This window comes from Pseudorca crassidens, chromosome 16 (assembly GCF_039906515.1).
Source record: "Pseudorca crassidens isolate mPseCra1 chromosome 16, mPseCra1.hap1, whole genome shotgun sequence".
Lineage (NCBI taxonomy): Eukaryota > Metazoa > Chordata > Mammalia > Artiodactyla > Delphinidae > Pseudorca > Pseudorca crassidens.
The window spans coordinates 59,508,802-59,528,491 of record NC_090311.1 but is presented as its reverse complement, the minus strand read 5'-3'; the positions used below and the strand labels follow the sequence as shown (position 1 = coordinate 59,528,491).

At 37.0% G+C, this 19,690-nt stretch overlaps 1 protein-coding gene across 6 annotated transcripts in view; it reads right to left on the bottom strand.

Annotated features, from left to right (window-relative positions):
• Positions 1-19,690, bottom strand: part of P4HA1 (prolyl 4-hydroxylase subunit alpha 1) — a 93,018-nt gene that overhangs the window by 48,873 nt on the left and 24,455 nt on the right. For 5 of the 6 annotated variants that reach the window (XM_067710592.1, XM_067710593.1, XM_067710597.1 and 2 more), the window contains exons 2-5: positions 11,511-11,618; positions 10,469-10,565; positions 9,019-9,170; positions 5,942-6,079 (exon numbers count right to left, since the gene is read on the bottom strand). In XM_067710592.1, the coding sequence (XP_067566693.1) occupies positions 5,942-6,079; positions 9,019-9,170; positions 10,469-10,565; positions 11,511-11,586 (463 nt within the window). In that variant the 5' untranslated portion in view covers positions 11,587-11,618. Of the gene's footprint in view, positions 1-5,941; positions 6,080-9,018; positions 9,171-10,468; positions 10,566-11,510; positions 11,619-12,866; positions 13,030-19,690 lie in introns of all 6 variants that reach the window. The other variant, XM_067710594.1, reaches the window with a different exon arrangement.

The window sequence follows — 19,690 nt, the reverse complement described above, 5'->3', positions numbered from 1 at the left end:
ATGCTAAAATCCATTTAACTTATCAGATTTTATATTAAAATATCAAGAAAGCATTTCAAAAGGTAGGCCCAAAAAGGAGAAAGAAACAGACAAAATTAATCAAGGAGTTACATGGCATCAATATAAATCCACTGAAATAAGCATTTCTCTGATTTTGGGGGGAGGGCAATTAAAAAAAACAAATCATCCTTCCCCCTACCCTCATCCCTATCGCTTCACACCTCAACTGCTATAATTTTAAATCTGACAAAGCCAAGTGTTGGCAAGGGTATGAAGAAATGGGAACTCCCATACATTGTGGGTGAGAGTATTAATTGGTACATCTGCTCTGGAGAACAATCTGGCCACATCTAGTAAAGTTTGAGAAGCTTATATCCAAGAGAAACTCTTTTATGTGTGTAATAGACACAAGAAGACATAAAGATGTCTGTTGAACCTTGGTCCTGCAAAAAACTGGAAATAACCTAAGCTACCACTATCACCTCTTACTTAATTTTTACAACAGCCTCCTCCCTGATTTCTTTGTCCCTACCCCCAGATCTGAATCCATTCTGCAGCCAGAATGATATTTCTAAAATGAAAATCATATAACTTCCCTGTTTAAAACTTTTCAATAGCTTCTCATTGCACTCAGAACACTTCAAACTCCTCCACATGACTTACAAAGTTCATCAGGAGATGGCTTCTGCTTACCTATCTAGCCTCATCTCTCACTACTCTCACAAAACCAACTCCCTCCCACTGTTCATGCACTCACCCCTTGAACAAACTACTTGTTAGATATCTGATATAAAATGCTCTCTCCTCTCTGGCCTATATATATGTTCTGTTTGGAATATTTTTCTCATGCCCACTATTTCCCCCCCTCCCCCAATTTCCTAGCTAATTCCTTGTCCATTACATCTCAATTTTAAAAAATATCCTGTATTCCAGGAAGTCTTACTTTATGCCTCTCTCTTCTCAAGTCCAAAATTAAGTTTTCTCCTATGTGCTCCCACAGTATCCTAAGTTATCTGCATCTAGGCATTCATCATACCATATCATAAGATAAGTATCCTAAGGGCAAAAGCAGTGTTACTCATTATCACATCCCTAGTACTTAACATAATGGTTATTATGTTAAGTAGATATTAAATAAACATTAAATAGTTAATATCTATTAAACAAATTGATGTTTTAAACCAGAGGTGAACTAAAAAACATAAGGCAGGACTTCCCTCGTGGCGCAGTGGATAAGACTCCACACTCCCAATGCCAGGAGCCCAGGTTCAATCCCTGGTCAGGGAACTAGATCCCACATGCATGCTTCAACTAAGAGTTTGCATGCCACAACTAAGGAGCTGACGAGCCACAACTAAGGAGCCTGCAAGCCACAACTAAGGAGCCTGTGAGCTGCAACTAAGGAGCCAACACACCACAACTAAGGAGCTGCTTACCGGAACTAAGACCTGGTGCAACCAAATTAATTAATTAATTAATTTAAAAAACCAAACAAAACAAAGTTGTGATCTTCAGAAGTGTTATAATGTACCATATTAGTAGAAACAGAAAATAAAATTTGCAAATTTGTACTTTTTTGGAAGTCCAACTTGATGAAATTACATTGCAGCTTAAAGGAAATTTTATTTAATATTATACCATGGTTAGTTTTTCCACTTGATACTTCACTGCAAATTTAGGAAAATGAGCAAGAAAAACACCTTAACAAGTAACTCATCCCACTATATTTTCTTAAGGAGAAAATCAATTTCAGTATGATGATAGAGGTAATATATTTTATTTCTCTAGTTGATAATGACAAGAAGGTAGTAATGGGGTAAGCCACACACTCACAGAAAAAGTGAGAGATGGCAAAAGTAAATTATCGTGTGAAGTTAGATATTAGTAACACAAGTAAAACTGGAAAACTTCAAATTTTGCAGAAATTAAACAACACACTCTTTAACAACTAATGGATCAAAGAAGAAATCACAGGGAAAATTCGAAAATACTTAAAGACAAATGAAAATGAAAACACAAAATACCAAAACTTATGGGACACAATGAAAGCAGAGCTAAGGGAGAAATTTATAGTTATAACGCTTATATTAAAAAACAAGAAAGATCTCAAATCAACAACCTAAAAGCTAGAAAAACAAGGACAAACTTAACCCAAAGCTAGCAGAAGAAAGGAAATATTAAAGGAGAAGTAAAAGAAAAACAATAGAGAAAATTAATGAAAACAAAAGATGGTTCTTTGAAAAGAATTTTGTCAACAAAATTGACAATCCTTTAGCTACATGGACTAAGAAAAAAAAGATTCAAATTACTAAAATCAGAAATAAAAGTGGGGATACTACTATTGATTCTACAGAAATACAAAAGATTATAAGAGAGTTCTATGAAAAACTGTACACCAACAAACTGAATAACCTAGATGAAATGGACAGATTCCTAAAAACACAAAACCTACCAAGACTTAGAAAAAAATAGAAAATCTGAATAGACCTATAGCTAGTAAGGAGACAATCAGTAATTGAAAGTCTCCTGACAAAAGAAAAGCCCTGGACCTAATGGCTTCACCAGAGAATTCTACCAAACATTTAAAGAAGAACTAATACCAATCCTTCTCAAACTTTTCAAAAGGAGAGGAAAGAATACTTCCTATCTCATTCTATGAGGCCAGCATTATCCTTTATACCAAAGCCAGAAAAAGACACTACAAGAAAACTACAGACCAATATCACTTATGAACACTGATGTAAAAATCCTCAACAAAATACTAGCAAACAGAATTCAGCAGCATATAATATTAAAATGATTATACACCATGACCAAGTAGAACTTATTCCTGGAATGCAAGGATGTTTCAACATATGAATATCGATCAATGTAATGCACCACATTAACGGAATAAAGGAAAAAAATACGATCATCTCAATTCATGCAGAAAAAACAATTGACAAAATTCAGTACTCTTTCATGATAAAAAACACTCAACAAACTAGGAATAGAAGGAAACTACCTTAATATAATAAAAGATATATTTGAAAAACCCACTCAATGGTCAAAGACTGAAAGCTTTTCCTTTGAGATCAAGAACAAGAACAAGGATGCCCACTTTCGCCACTTCTATTCAACTTAGTACTTGGAAGTTCTAGCCAGGGCAACTAGGCAAGAACAAGCTCAAAGGTGCCCAAACTGGAAAGGAAGAAGTAAAATGATCTCTGTTCACAGATAACATTATCTTTTTTCTGCCACATTGCACTGCTTGTGGGATCTGAGTTCCCCAACCAGGGACTGAACCTGCACCCTCGGCAGTGAAAGCATGGAGTCCTAAGCACTGGACCACCAGGGAATACCCAGCAGATAAAATTATCTTAGGTTAGAAAATCCTAAGGATTCCACAAAAAACTTGTTAGAACTAATAAATGAATTCAACCAAGTAGCAGGATGCAAAGACAACACAGAAAAATCAGTTGCATTTCTATGTACCAATAATGAACAATCTAAAAGAAAATTACTAAAAGAAGTCTAAGCATAACATACTTAGGAATTAACTTAACCAAGGAGATGAAAGACATACAGTGAAAAACTACAAAAAAACTGCTGAAAGACAACATAAATAAATGGAAAACACATCCCATGTTCATGGATTGGAAGACCATGATTCATGGATTGTTAAAATGTTAATACTACCCAAAGCAATCTACAGATTCAACACAATCTCTATCAAAATACTAAAAACAGAAACAGAAAAACCCATCCTAAAATTCATACGGAATCTCAAGGGACCCAGAATAACCAAAACAATCTTAAAAAAGAAGAACAAAACCAGAAGACTCACACCTCCTAATTTCAAAACTTACTACAAAGCTACAATAATCAAATAGTGTGTTATCAGCATAAAGACAGACTTACAGACTAATGGAATACAGAGGCAGAAGTAAACCTTTGTATATATGGTCAAATGATTTTTGACAAGCATGGCAAGACCATTCAATGGGGAAAGGATGGTCTTTTCAACAAATGGTGCTGGGAGAACCGAATATCCACATGCAAAAGAATGAAGTTGAACCCTTACCTAATACCACATGTAAAAATTAACTCAAAATAAATCAAGGACCTAAATATAACACCTAAAACAATAAAACTCTTAGAAGAAAACATAGGACAAAAGCTTTATAACATTGGATTGGGCAATGATTTCTTGTATATGACCCTAAAGGCACAGGCAAAAAAAGAAAAATTAAACAAATTGGACTTCGTAAAAATTTAAAAATTTGGATACAAAGCACAATATCAATGGAGTAAAAAGGCAACCCACAGAATAGGAGAAAATATTTGCAAATCATACATCTCATAAGGAATTAATATCCAGAATATATAGAGAACCTCTAAAACTCAACAATAAAGAATGAATAACCCAATTAAAAAATAGACAGGGCTTCCCTGGTGGCGCAGTGGTTGGGAGTCCACCTGCCAATGCAGGGGACACGGGTTCGTGCCCCAGTCCGGGAAGATCCCACATGCTGCAGAGCGGCTGGGCCCGTAAGCCATGTCCACTGAGCCTGCGCATCCGGAGCCTGTGCTCTGCAACGGGAGAGGCCACAGCAGTGAGAGGCCCGCGTACCGCAAGAAAAAAAAAAAAAAAACAGACAAAGGACTCGAATAGATATTTCTTCAAAGAAGATGTACAGGCGGCTGCTAATAAGTACATGAAAAGATGCTCAACATCACTGATAATTGGGGAAATGCAAAACTGCAATGAGATACCACCCACTAGAGTGGCTACTATCAGAAAAAAAAAAAGAAAATAACAAGTGTTGGCAAGGATGTGGAGAAACTGGAACCCTTATGCACTGTTGATGGGAATGTAAAATGGTATATCTACTATGGAAAAGAGTATGGTGGCTCCTCAAAAATTAAAAACAGAATTATCATATGACACAGCAATTCCACTTCTGGGTATATACTCAAAGAATAAAAGACATTGTCTTGAAGAGCTATTTGCACACCCATGTTCACAGCAGCATTATTCACAATAGCTGATGTGTGGAAGGAACCCAAGTGTCCATCAACAGATGAATGGATAAGCAAAATATGGTATATACACAATGGATTATTATTCAGCCTTAAAACTGAAGGAAGTTCCGACGTATACTACAGCCCTTGAGGACATTATACTAAGTGAAATAAGCCATCACAAAAACACAAACGCTGTATGATTCTACTTATATGAGGTACTTAAGTCAAAGTCATAGAGACAGAAAGTAGAATGATGGTTGCCAGGGGCTGAGTAAGTGGGAACTGGGGAGTTATTGTTTAACAAGTATAGCGCTTCAGTTTCACAAGATGAAAAGAGCTATGCAGATGGATGGTAATGATTGTTGCATAATAATGCAAATGTACTTAATACCATAAACTGCACATTTAAAATTGGTTAAGATGGTAAATTTTGTTTTATGTTTTTTTCACAATAAATTTAAGCAAATTATCATGAAATCAGCTGTAACTTAAAAAAAGAGGGTTTTGCCGAAAATAGGTCAGAAAGCAGGATGCTTCACACTGTAGAACACTAAAAATCAGTACATACTCAACATGTCTTGGTTTTAAATTATTGAATATATAAACTTTGATTATCAATTTCCTTATAACTTAACGCACAAATACTGGGTATTCTAAAGACAGACATTTGGAAAACTGGTTGTTTCTTTTTCTTACATGCTAAAATTGCCTACTTAAGTTAGTCTCTATAATTATAAGCTTTCACAGTAACAAGCTAGCAGCTTATCCACAACTATTCAGTCCTAGACAAAGGGTTGTTTTGTCCTCAAAGGCTGTGAAACAAAGTGAAGTTAAAAATCTTAAAATACGGAAGTCTTTTTATACTAACATTGCCCTAATGGACTGAATGGAGAAGCCAAGGGATAGGATTTTTATAGACTACAGTAATTCTTACCTGGAAGATCACCCTTTGAGATGGTATCTGTATCCAAATTGTAGGTATCCTGGAGACGCAACAGAGCTTTGGCTGCCCCAACCTGATCTTCATCATTAGGGAAGTACTGTCTCTGAATGGTTAGGTTAGAGATAAAACCTTAAAATAGGGGGGAAAAAAAAGAGTCTAGACACGGGTATGAAATGTACAGTGTGGGAAATATAGTCGATAACTATGTAATATCTTTGTATGGTGATGACATATCAGAACTAGACTTATCACGGTGATCATTTTGAAATATATAGAAATACAGGATCAATATTTTGTATAACAGGAACATAGTGTTGCAGGTCAATTATATTTCAAAAACAAACTCATACAAAAAGATATCAGATATATGGTTATCAGAGGCAGGAGGTGGGTGTGCAGGGTAACTGGAGGAAGGCTGTCAAAAGGTATAAAGTTCCAGTTATAAGTAAGTACTAGGGATGTAATGTACAACACAATAAAAATAATTAACACTGCTGTATGTTATATATGAAAGTTGTTAAGAGAGTACATCTTAAGAGTTCTCATCACAAGGAAAAGCATTTTTTTCTATTTTTTAAATTTTGTATCTATATGAGGTGATGGATGATCACTAAATTTACTGTGATAATCATTCCATGATGTGTGTAAGTGAAATCATTGTGCTATACACTTTATACGGTACCGTATATCAATTATATCTCAATAAAATTGGAAGAAAAAAGACTTTAGAACCTCACAGACTTCCACTTTCCAATATAGTCTTAAAAGGATTTTTCAAAATCTATTTTATTATAATTTTCCACCATACCATGTGTAACAAGAAAAAATTAAATATACTGAACGAGACTTGACATACCTCTAAGTTGTTCATCTTCCCAAACCATTTTTAATGTTGCTTAAGTAATCTGAGGTCATTGCATAAATTATATTTGTATTAATAGGTAAAGATCAACTAACATAATAGAGTTTTTAATTATACAACACAGCCTCCACTAAGCTTGAAAAGTGAACATTTAAAGATTTGAAAACGATGTTCACTGGCAACCAATTATACTTTCAGATAACAGTAAGTAAAATGTACACTCTTAAAGTTATGTTTTCTTCTTCCATGTGCCACGTATCACATAAATGTGTAAATATATAAAGTTTGGTGGAATTCTTTAAGGAGAAGGAAGAGACATTTATTATATATGTAAGAGTATCAGATAAGCTAGTTTATTAAAATATATTTAGATCTGTTTAATTATTAAATATAGTGTTCATCATCATGGTTTGCACTCTATAAATCCTAATATTAATTTTAAAAGGTTTTACATAAAATACAGCAAAAATAAAACTAAGAAACTAATCACTGGTAACTATATAACTCCTAAGGAGAAGAGATGCTAAATACTCCTTAAGAAATCAATACAACAAAAAGTTATTTAAAATTTTAATAACATGTGTCATCATTTGCAAATCAAAATTAGGTACGAGACTTCCCTCCATTCTCCTTTACTTACAATCAACTATGCATACTTTGATCATCAAAAGGCCAGGCATTTTTATGTTAATTGAAATGTACAGATGAACAACTAGATGGAAGAGGCCTAAGTCCATATTAAAGCATTAGTTTTAAGACCAATTCCTAGTCACAATATCCACATGCAATTTTACAAGCAAGTTTTACAGAAGACTGGAACGATTTTATGCCCCAAACCAAAATCTATGAAGTAACTTAAATCCTCTCTAATAAAAAGAAAAAACGTATATCTACTATAGCATTATGGGATGACTGCCACAGATTAAAACGCCTAAGTCTTAAGGTTTACTTTATAAAAAAACTTAGTTCATACTTGAGATTTTTTTTTTTTAGATTTTTAAAAAAAAATAATAAACAAATGTGTGTGCATATGTATATATGTATACAAACGCATACATATATGATCTTAAAAATGTTCTCATGGGGCTTCCCCGGTGGCGCAGTGGTTGAGAGTCCGCCTGCTGATGCAGGGGACACGAGTTTGTGCCCCATTCCGGGAAGATCCCACATGCCGCGGAGCGGCTGGGCCCGTAAGCCATGGCCGCTGGGCCTGCGCGTCCGGAGCTTGTGCTCCGCAACGGGAGAGGCCACAGCGGTGAGAGGCCCGCGTACCGCAAAAAAAAAAAAAAAAAAAATGTTCTCATGGTGTTATATGACAACAAATAATCACAGGTACTATTTCCTTCTCATCTCAAAGAAGTATTCACAAGTGCTTGCCTTAATTTTTCTTTTCAAGGTTTCCTGTCCTATGCGTAATAGTTTAGTTTACTGCTCACAAATACTTGAAAGCACCCTTGGAGTGCTTTACTACACAGTTGGCTCAGTTCTCTGTCTCTCTTTTTTTTGCCACCTTCAATCATTCAACAAATAAACACTATGTACTAAAGCATAATACCTCTACTTCATTAAACTCCAGCCTTAGTTTTCTGTGTCTGTTACTAAAATATCTAAAAGATCTCAATACTTCAACTACAATTTTATTGTTTCAATTAGAAAGACATTCATTATTACTGTTTGCAGCCTCAATTTTTAAATTTATTGTCTATGTTAAACAAAACAATCCTAAGCTTCAAAGTACTATGTAAAACACAGCTAACATTTTTCCTTATTAGTATCACTCCCAGTACATTAAAAATTGATTAGAAGATAAAGACTTACCCATAAAATTTTTTAAATCTGAAGGTAATCCTAAAATGAAAACAATTACCCTCAGAAATGAAGCTGTATGCCAAATCATTGATTCACTTTTTTAGATTTCAAAGCAAAAAGGAACATGTTAAATGAAGAGCAGAAATTACATTTTAACAATAAAGTTCTATCTTTCTTTATTTCCAGTTTTTATTCATCTTTTTTTAAATCAAGAATTCAGGATGTAGACTAAATTAACTCTAGTCAAATCAAATACATCTCAGCAATAATTCAGTTACAAGGCTGAACACGTGATGTTCTGGGAACTGAATTTATCACTTCTTCTGGCATGTCTACAGGTGGTAGCAAAAAAGCCTTACTTTTTTTTTTGGCTCATTAGTCTTACCATCTGACTTACCATCCGACATATCCTTAAGGACGAGATTCTCCAACTCACTCCACTCAGTGTTCAGACGTTTCATTAACTTAAATGCATTTACAGGGTGTCCAACAAATCCTTCTGGATCTTTTGTTGCTGTGCTGGTTAGCTGCTCTAACTTCTCTGCCCATCTAAAAATGTAAGACATAAGTGGAATCTACATAAAGTATATACACACTCAATGAGGAAGAAGACTAGTAAAGCACTCAAAAAAGATTAGAGGGTTTTGAGTTAAAACTATACTTAAAATCCTTTTAAAAGTAAAATTACAAAGGATTTTTAAAAAGCAAGATTCTCTTACAGATAAAATCTAACTTGGCAAAATCAAAATATAACTACAAGAATTTTTGTTTTAGTTTTGTTTCTCCCAAATGGTTACAGTAAACGTAACCTATCTTAGTAAAAGTTGTGATTGGATCCCTCTAGTAAGAATCTAAAAATTTATTTCCCTACAGGTCCTTAAAGCCAAATAATTGATTATTACAAAGTAATCAGCCCAATCCAATTTCAGTTACATGTTCATTTAAATCAAACTTACAGCAAAATTTTATATTCAGTATCTAGAAACTGTATTTTAAAACAAAAATACTGAATACTTAGCTACTCATTAAACAAAGGCTAGGAACTCTCAGGTCAGAATTAAATATGAACCTGAGTCAATTAAAAATAAATTAGGGGACTTCCCTGGTGGCGCAGTGGTTAAGAATCCGCCTGTCAATGCAGGGTACATGGGTTCCAGCCCTGGTCTGGGAAGATTTCCACATGCCGCGGAGCAACTAAGCCCATGCACCAAAACTACTGAGCCTGCACTCTAGAGCCCGCAAGCCACAACTACTGAGCCCACGTGCCACAGCTACTGAAGCCCGCACGCCTAGAGCCTGTGCTCTGCAACAAGAGAAGCCACTGCAATGAAAAGCCCACGCACAAAACAAACAGTAGTTCCCACTCGCCACAACAAGAGAAAGCCCGCACACAGCAACAAAGATCCAACGCAGCCATAAATAAATAAATAAATTTAAATAAATAAATTAGCATTTAAGGAAAAACTATATCAATTAAATAATACTATACTTATCACTGTAATCTCTAGAATGGAACCATAGGACTGAAGGATAAATAGCAGTGGAAAATTGCTCCAGAAGGTGGCTTGATTAGGGAGGTTAGAAGAGGATAGAAGATATTAGCAACCATTGAAAAAAATTGTCAGTCAATGACCCATACCCATTTATATTCTTATCTCAATCCATATTCTTCAACTGAAGTCTTAGCCTGGGCCTAACTTCTGTTTTCTGTGCTCCTACTTTAGCCATTTCAACTGGCCTTTTAAGACTGACAGAGGGCTTTCACTTTCACTCAAAGAATGTTTTAGCTCTACCAAGAAAACATGAAGGTGGAATCAGAGTCATAATAAGTAAAACACTTTGCTTACTTTTTTATTTGTTCTAATTTGTCCTCTTCTGCCTTAATATAGTCTTTCAGGGAAGTCACCAGATCTTTTTCAGTACGGATCAAATCAGTCATCTGACCTAGAAGGAGAAAAAGGGAAGAAAGTAATCAAATACCCATACTGGTCAAAACAAGTATTTTTGAATAATTTAAGAATGATTGAGAATGCTTCATTCTGAGAGGACTTACCTGGCATGAATCAGATATGTTGGAGAGAGCATCATTTTTTTTTTCTTTTTTTCCTTTTTTAAAAACCAGATAAATAAAAATAAAGCCGGAAACTCTTCTAATCATGTGTTCCAATTCAAATTTTCAAGCTACTTAATTCTGCAAGCTTGGACCATATCGACAAATTGTCTGTCATCTAAAAATTTATTTTTTAATTTCAAAACCTTACTTTCCAAGGATCAATGTTTCTTCTTCCCTACCTCCCCTCTCACCTTTTTGTGGTTTTGAAACTACTTAGAACTAAATTTTTATTCAATAAACAAAGACCACACTAACAAAAAGTATACTTCTCAACTGCAATTCAAATATCCATATTTAGTTACTCATAAGGGGAAAACAGAACTCATCATTTTACATCCCAAAATGAGGTTTCATAACTATAGTACTTGTTTGTGTTTTATTTAGCTCCACAATCATGTGAGGGTAGAACTGGTCAACAAGATGACAGAAAACTTCTCTTTTAAGACATATGAAGTATATGTATAGGAAAACATAAAAGACTAAGTATATACATTAAATGATTTGCTGGGTGGATTCATTACCAGAGAATTTTCTTTGGTATGCTTTTCTAAATTTTCATAAATTTCTAATCTGAAAATGTATTCCTTTTGTAATCAGAGAAAATAATTTAAAGAAAACAATTGAATTTAAAAATGAGAGAGACTTTTAGAGGGGCAGGGACTGAAGTAATGTTTCAGTCTCTGGGAACACAAATGTATTGGTTTTTACTGATCTAAAAAACACTAAAAAATGTAAATTTTTAAATGCAAAAACAACAAAAAATAATTAAGACTTACCAATTGAAGTAAAAAAGCCTGGATCAGCCAAAGACTGGGGAAGTAGAAACCCTACAACTAAAATACACCAGATCATCTTCAGAGGCTTACTTTTACAGGATCGCACACCTGTAAGAGAAATATGGCCATTATTTTTAAAAAGGAGGACTTCCCTGGTGGTGCAATGGTTAAGAATCCGCCTGCCAATGCAGGGGACATGGGTTTGAGCCCTGGTCCGGGAAGATCCCGCATGCCGCAGAGCAACTAAGCCCATGCACCACAACTACTGACCCTGTGCTCTAGAGCCCACGAGCCACAGCTACTGAAGCTCACATGCCTAGAGCCCGTGCTCCGCAACAAGAGAAGCCACCGCAGTGAGAAGCCCACGCACTGCAATGAAGAGTAGCCCGCGCTCACCACAACTAGAGAAAGGCTGCGTGCAGCAACGAAGACCCGACTCAGCCAGAAATAAATTTAAAATAAAATAAAATAAAATGTTAGAATATGCTTAAAGGGAAAAAAGGTTTCAGAGCTTTCTGATTAATCCTCTAAATTGCTAACTTGTTCCATCTTTTCCCTGCAATGGCCTTAAATTTTAAAATAAGTTCAATTAAAAGTTGCAGATATTGGGGTGATGAAAACGTTCTAAAATATACAGTGGTGATCAACTGTTGAAGAACACTGTGAAAGTACTAAAAAGTACGCAAGCGTGAACATGGGTGAATAGTGTGGTATATGAATTATATCTCAATAAAGCTGTTTTATTTTTTTAAAGTTGTACAGAATTAAAAAAAAAATACCAACCAACCCTGTCGATTTAAGCTAGGAATTTCTCTCAAAGGGCCCAATGCTGAGCTTTTTCTCTTATCTACTGTGTTCTATGTAAAAAATCCTTAGCCCAGTACAAAGTTGTGGCATTTTTTCCTAAAACCTGGCAGCAAAGCCCTTCTGTCTTTTTTGCTTTGTCCCCCGTAGGGCTGTCTTTTCTGGAATGGATTCTTCATGGCAGATGCAGATTATCAACTAACCAGTAGAAAGTTTTTTACCCTGCTTTCCCAAAGGCCCTGTTAGCACTCTTCTCTTGCTCCTTCTCCACAACATACATGGACTTTAAGTCCTTCTCCTTTATTACCTTACAGGAAAATAAATTACAACTGCAGTACCATTCACCCCAATAACAGACACCCACTGGTTATTCTGACTTGTCACCCTATTCCTCTTTGGTACAGGCACCTCTGACTCTTCCCAAGTGACTTCTCCTAAAGCAACAGGTTCAAGTCCACATTGGAAAACTCCCTATTACACACATACACACACAAAACACTTTTCCTTAACTTGAATCACTAAAAATAGGTCACCACAGAAACTGACACTGACCTCCTGGAAGTACTCCTAAGTCTCCTCCCTCAAGTCTGCAAACTTCCAGTTACTTCCAGAACCACACAGTAGTGAAATACACTGTTCTCTTGGCTGCTTTACAGTAACTCTTTGGGAAGGCTTCTAGCATGCAGCAGATTCAGACACATCCTCTCCTGGGTTCCTGCCAAAGCACAAGACTTTTTCAAAATCCTGGGCTGTCTGAACAGTCTAGAATTTTCTCACTGTTTAAACAGATTTCTGCCATAATTTCTTCATAAATAAATGTTATTTCCAGCAAATACAAATGCTTTTGCTGTACTAACAGAAGGCTAATCAGAAATGTTGTCTAAACGTTTAACTCTGATGAGAAAGTTTACATTTGTCAGATAAGAGCTTATCATTTTTTTCACTGCTAAAATATATTTTGTCCCTAAAGTTTCTGTCAACTTTTATCATCCTTAAACCTCACAATGAATCAAGAACCATTAGCCTACAGAATTACAAAAAAGAAGCTTGAAAACTGCTTTATTCTAGATGGAATAAAGAGTTATAATCAACAACAAAAACAACAACAAAAGGAAAAGTTATTGGATCTCTGAAAGGAGAGAAGAATTTTTAAACTTAAAAATGATAAGACAACCTATCAAAAGCCAGATGGAATTATATACACAAAATAATTTAGGTTTATGTATGTTTTTTAAAAATTAACTACAAACTAGGAAACTAAAGAAAACAGAGCTCATTTAAGGAACTCCTACAAATCAGTAAGAAAACTACTAAGATGTTAGTAGATAAGTGGAGTAATAAACCAGAAAGCCACAAAAGAGGAACTATAGTTAACTAAACCCCAAAAAAACAAAAACAAAAACTCACTCATTGGTATTCAAGGACACAAAAAATTGAAATAAGATAGCCAGTTTTTGCCTATCAAATGAACAATTAAACAAATTTAACAACTTAATTTAAAATATCTAATGATAGTGTTATATGTCAAGAAACTTAAAGTGAACATATTCCTTACTTGTAAATTTAAATGAAAAACAAGGAGACGAAGGGAAGATGGTGGAAGAGTAAGACGCGGAGATCACCTTCCTCCCCACAGATACACCAGAAATACATCTACACGTGGAACAGCTCCTACAGAGCACCTACTGAATGCTGGCAGAAGACCTCAGACCTCCCAAAAGGCAAGAAACTCCCCACGTACCTGGGTACGGCAAAAGAAAAAAGAATAAACAGAGACAAAAGGATAGGGACGGGACTTGCACCAGTGGGAGGAGCTGTGAAGGAGGAAAGGTTTCCACACACTAGGAAGCCCCTTCGCGGGCGGAGACTGCGGGTAGCGGAGGGGAAAAGCATCGGGGCCGCGGAGGAGAGCACAGCAACAGGGGTGCGGAGGGGAAAGCGGAGAGATTCCCGCACGGAGGATCAGTGCCGACCGGCACTCACCAGCCCGAGAGGCTTGTCTGCTCACCCGCCGGGGCGGCGGGGCTGGGAGCTGAGGCTCGGGCTTCGGTCGCAGCGCAGGAAGAGGACTGGGGTTGGCAGTGTGAACACAGCCTGCAGGGGGTTAGTGCACCATGGCTAGCCGGGAGGGAGTCCAGGAAAAAGTCTGGACCTGCCTGCTTAAAGGAGCTCCAGAGAAGGGCGCGAGCCGCGGCTAAAAGCGCGGACCCCAGAGACGGGCATGAGACGCTAAGGCTGCTGCTGCCGCCACCAACAAGCCTGTATGCGAGCACAGGTCACTGTCCACACCCCCTTCCAGGGAGCCTGTGCAGCTTGCCACTGCCAGGGTCCCGGGATCCAGGGACAACTTCCCCGGGAGAACGCACGGCGCGCCTCAGGCTGGTGTAACGTCACGCTGGCCTCTGCCGCCGCAGGCTCGCCCCGCACTCCGTGCCCCTCCCTCCCCGCCCCCCACCCCCCGGCCTGAGTGAGCCAGAGTCCCCGAAGCAGCTGCTCCTTTAACCCCGTCCTGTCTGAGTGAAGAACAGACGCCCTCCGGCGACCTACACGCAGAGGCGGGGCCAAATCCAAAGCTGAGCCCCTGGGAGCTGTGAGAACAGAGATGAGAAAGGGAAATAAATCTCTCCCAGCAGCCTCAGAAGCAGCGGATTAAAGCTCCACAATCAACTTGATGAACCCTGCATCTGTGGAATACATGAATAGACAACGAATCATCCCAAACTGAGGAGGTGGGCTTTGAGAGCAAGATTTATGATTTTTTTCCCCTTTTCCTTTTTTGTGAGTGTGTATGTGTATGCTTCTGTGTGAGATTTTGTCTGTATAGCTTTGCTTCCACCATTTGTCCTAGGGTTCTATCCATCCGTTTAAATTTTTTTCTTAATAATTATTTTTATTTTAATAACTTTATTATATTTTATCTTATTTTATTTTACTTTATCTTCTTTCTTTTTTTCCTTCCTCCCTCCTTCCCTCCCTCCCTCCCTCCTTTCTTTCTTTCTTTCTCTTTCTACTTCTACTAATTCTTTCTTTCTACTTTTTCTCCCTTTTATTCTGAGCCATGTGGATGAAAGGCTCTTGGTGCTGCAGCCAGGAGTAAGTGCTGTGCCTCTGAGGTGGGAGAGCCAACTTCAGGACACTGGTCCACAAGAGACCTCCCAGCTCCACATAGTATCAAATGGCGAAAATCTCCCAGAGATCTCCATCTCAATACCAGCACCCAGCTTCACTCAACGACCAGCAAGCTACAGTGCTGGACACCCTATGCCAAACAACTAGCAAGACAGGAACACAAACCCACCCATTAGCAGAGAGGCTACCTAAAATCATAATAAGTCCACAGACACCCCAAAATACACCACCAGACGTGGACCTGCCCACCAGAAAGACAAGGTCCAGCCTCATCCACCAGAACACAGGCACTAGTCCCCTCCACCAGGAAGCCTACACAACCCACTGAACCAACCTTAGCCACTGGGGACAGACACCAAAAACAACGGGAACTACGAACCTGCAGCCTGCAAAAAGGAGACTCAAATACAGTAAGATAAGCAAAATGAGAAGACAGAAAAACACAAGCAGATGAAGGAGAAAGATTAAAACCCACCAGACCTAACAAATGAAGAGGAAACAGGCAGTCTACCTGAAAAAGAATTCAGAATAATGATAGTAAAGATGATCCAAAATCGTGGAAATAGAATAGACAAAATGCAAGAAACATTTAACAAGGACCTAGAAGAACTAAAGATGAAACAAACAACTATGAACAACACAATAAATGAGATTAAAAATACTCTAGAAGGGATCAATAGCAGAATAACTGAGGCAGAAGAACGGATAAGTGACCTGGAAGATAAAATAGTGAAAATAACCACTGAAGAGCAGAAGAAAGAAAAAAGAATGAAAAGAACTGAGGACAGTCTCAGAGACCTCTGGGACAACATTAAACGCACCAACATTCGAATTATAGGGGTTCCAGAAGAAGAAGAGAAAAAGAAAGGGACTGAGAAAATATTTGAAGAGATTATAGTTGAAAACTTCGCTAATATGGGAAAGGAAATAATCAAGTCCAGGAAGTACAGAGAGTCCCACACAGGATAAATCCAAGGACAAATATGCCAAGACACATATTAATCAAACTGTCAAAAATTAAATACAAAGAAAACATATTAAAAGCAGCAAGGGATAAACAACAAATAACACACAAGGGAATCCCCAGCAGAAACTCTACAAGCCAGAAGGGACTGGCAGGACATATTTAAAGTGATGAAGGAGATAAACCGGCAACCAAGATTACTCCACCCAGCAAGGATCTCATTCAGATTTGATGGAGAAATTAAAACCTTTACAGACAAGCAAAAGCTGAGAGAGTTCAGCACCACCAAACCAGCTTTACAACAAATGCTAAAGGAACTTCTCTAGGCAAGAAACACAAGAGAAGGAAAAGTCCTACGATAACGAACCCAAAACAATTAAGAAAATGGGAATAGGAACATACATATCGATAATTACCTTAAATGTAAATGGACTAAATGCTCCCACCAAAAGACACAGATTGGCTGAATGGATACAATAACGAGACCCATATATATGCTGTCTACAAGAGACCCACTTCAGACCTAGAGACACATACAGATTGTAAGTAAGGGGATGGAAAAAGATATTCCATGCAAATGGAAACCAAAAGAAAGCTAGAGTAGCAATTCTCATATCAGACAAAATAGACTTTAAAATAGACTCTTACAAGAGACAAAGAAGGACACTACATAATGATCAAGGGATCGATCCAAGAAGAAGATATAACAACTGTAAATATTTATGCACCCAACATAGGAGCACCTCAATACATAAGGCAAATACTAACAGCCATAAAAGGGGAAATCGACAGTAACACATTCAGAGTAGGGGACTTTAACACCCCACTTTCACCAATGGACAGATCATCCAAAATGAAAATAAATAAGGAAACACAAGCTTTAAATGATACATTACACAAGATGGACTTAATTGATATTTATAGGACATTCCATCCAAAAACAACAGAATACACATTTTTCTCAACTGCTCATGGAACGTTCTCCAGGATAGATCATATCTTGGGTCACAAATCAAGCCTTGGTAAATTTAAGAAAATCGAAATTGTATCAAGTATCTTTTCTGACCACAATGCTATGAGACTAGATATCAATTACGGGAAAAGATCTGTAAAAAATGCAAACACATGGAGGCTAAACAATATACTACTTAATAACGAAGTGATCACTGAAGAAATCAAAGAGGAAATCAAAAAATACCTAGAAACAAATGACAATGCAGACACGATGACCCAAAACCTATGGGATGCAGCAAAAGCAGTTCTAAGAGGGAATTTTATAGCAATACAATCCTACCTTAAGAAACAGGAAACATCTAGAATAAACAACCTAAACTTGTACCTAAAGAAATTAGAGAAAGAAGAACAAAAAAACCCCAAAGTTAGCAGAAGGAAAGAAATCATAAAAATCAGATCAGAAATAAATGAAAAAGAAATGAAGGAAATGAGAGCAAAGATCAATAAAAGTAAAAGCTCATTCTTTGAGAAGATAAACAAAATTGATAAACCATTAAGCCAGACTCATTAAGAAAAAAAGGGAGAAGACTCAAATCAATAGAATTAGAAATGAAAAAGGAGAAGTAACAACTACACTGCAGAAATACAAAAGATCATGAGAGATTACTACAAGCAACTCTATGCCAATAAAATGGACAACCTGGAAGAAATGGACAAATTCTTAGAAATGCACAACGTGCCAAGATTGAATCAGGAAGAAATAGAAAATATGAACAGACCAATCACAAGCAATGAAATTGAAACTGTGATTAAAAATCTTCTAACAAACAAAAGCCCAGGACCAGATGGCTTCACAGGCGAATGCTATCAAACATTTAGAGAAGAGCTAACACCTATCCTTCCCAAACTCTTCCAAAATATAGCAGAGGGAGGAACACTCCCAAACTCATTCTACGAGGCCACCATCACAGTGATACCAAAACCAGACAAGGATGTCACAAAGAAAGAAAACTACAGGCCAATATCACTGATGAACATAGATGCAAAAATCCTCAACAAAATACTAGCAAACAGAATCCAACAGCACATTAAAAGGATCATACACCATGATCAAGTGGGGTTTATTCCAGGAATGCTAAGATTCTTCAATATATGCAAATCAATCAATGTGATAAACCATATTAACAAACTGAAGGAGAAAAACCATATGATCATCTCAATAGATGCAGAGAATGCTTTCAACAAAATTAAACACCCATTTATAAAAACCCTGCACAAAGTAGGCACAAAGGGCACTTTCCTCAACATAATAAAGGCCATATATGACAAACCCACAGCAAACATCGTCCTCAATGGTGAAAAACTGAAACCATTCCCTCTAAGATCAGGAACAAGACAAGGTTGCCCACTCTCACCACTCTTATTCAACATAGTTTTGGAAGCTTTAGCCACAGCAATCAGAGAAGAAAAGGAAATAAAAGGAATCCAAATCGGAAAAGAAGAAATAAAGCTGTCACTGCTTGCAGATGACATGATATTATACATAGAGAATCCTAAAGATGCTACCAGAAAACTACTAGAGCTAATCAATGAATTTGGTAAAGTAGCAGGATACAAAATTAATGCACAGAAATCTCTTGCATTCCTATACACTAATGACAAAAAGTCTGAAAGTGAAATCAAGAAAACACTCCATTTACCATTGCAAGAAAAAGAATAAAATATCTAGGAATAAACCTACCTAAGGAGACAAAAGACCTGCATGCAGAAAATTATAAGACACTGATGAAAGAAATTAAAGATGATACAAGTAGATGGAGAGATATACCATGTTCGTGGATTGGAAGAATCAACATTGTGAAAATGACTATACTACCCAAAGCAGTCCACAGATTCAATGCAATCCCTATCAAAATACCACTGGCATTTTTCACAGAACTAGAACAAAAAATTTCACAATTTGTATGGAAACACAAAAGACCCTGAATAGCAAAAGCAATCTTGAGAACGAAAAACGGAGCTGGAGGAATCAGGCTCCCTGACTTCAGACTATACTACAAAGCTACAGTAATCAAGACAGTATGGTACTGGCACAAAAAACAGAAATATAGATCAATGGAACAGGATAGAAAGCCCAGAGATAAACCCACGCACCTATGGTCAACTTATCTTTGATAAAGGAGGCAGGAATGTACAGTGTAGAAAGGACAGCCTCTTCAATAAGTGGTGCTGGGAAAACTGGAAAGGTACATGTAAAAGTATGAGATTAGATCACTCCCTAACACCATACACAAAAATAAGCTCAAAATGGATTAAAGACCTAAATGTA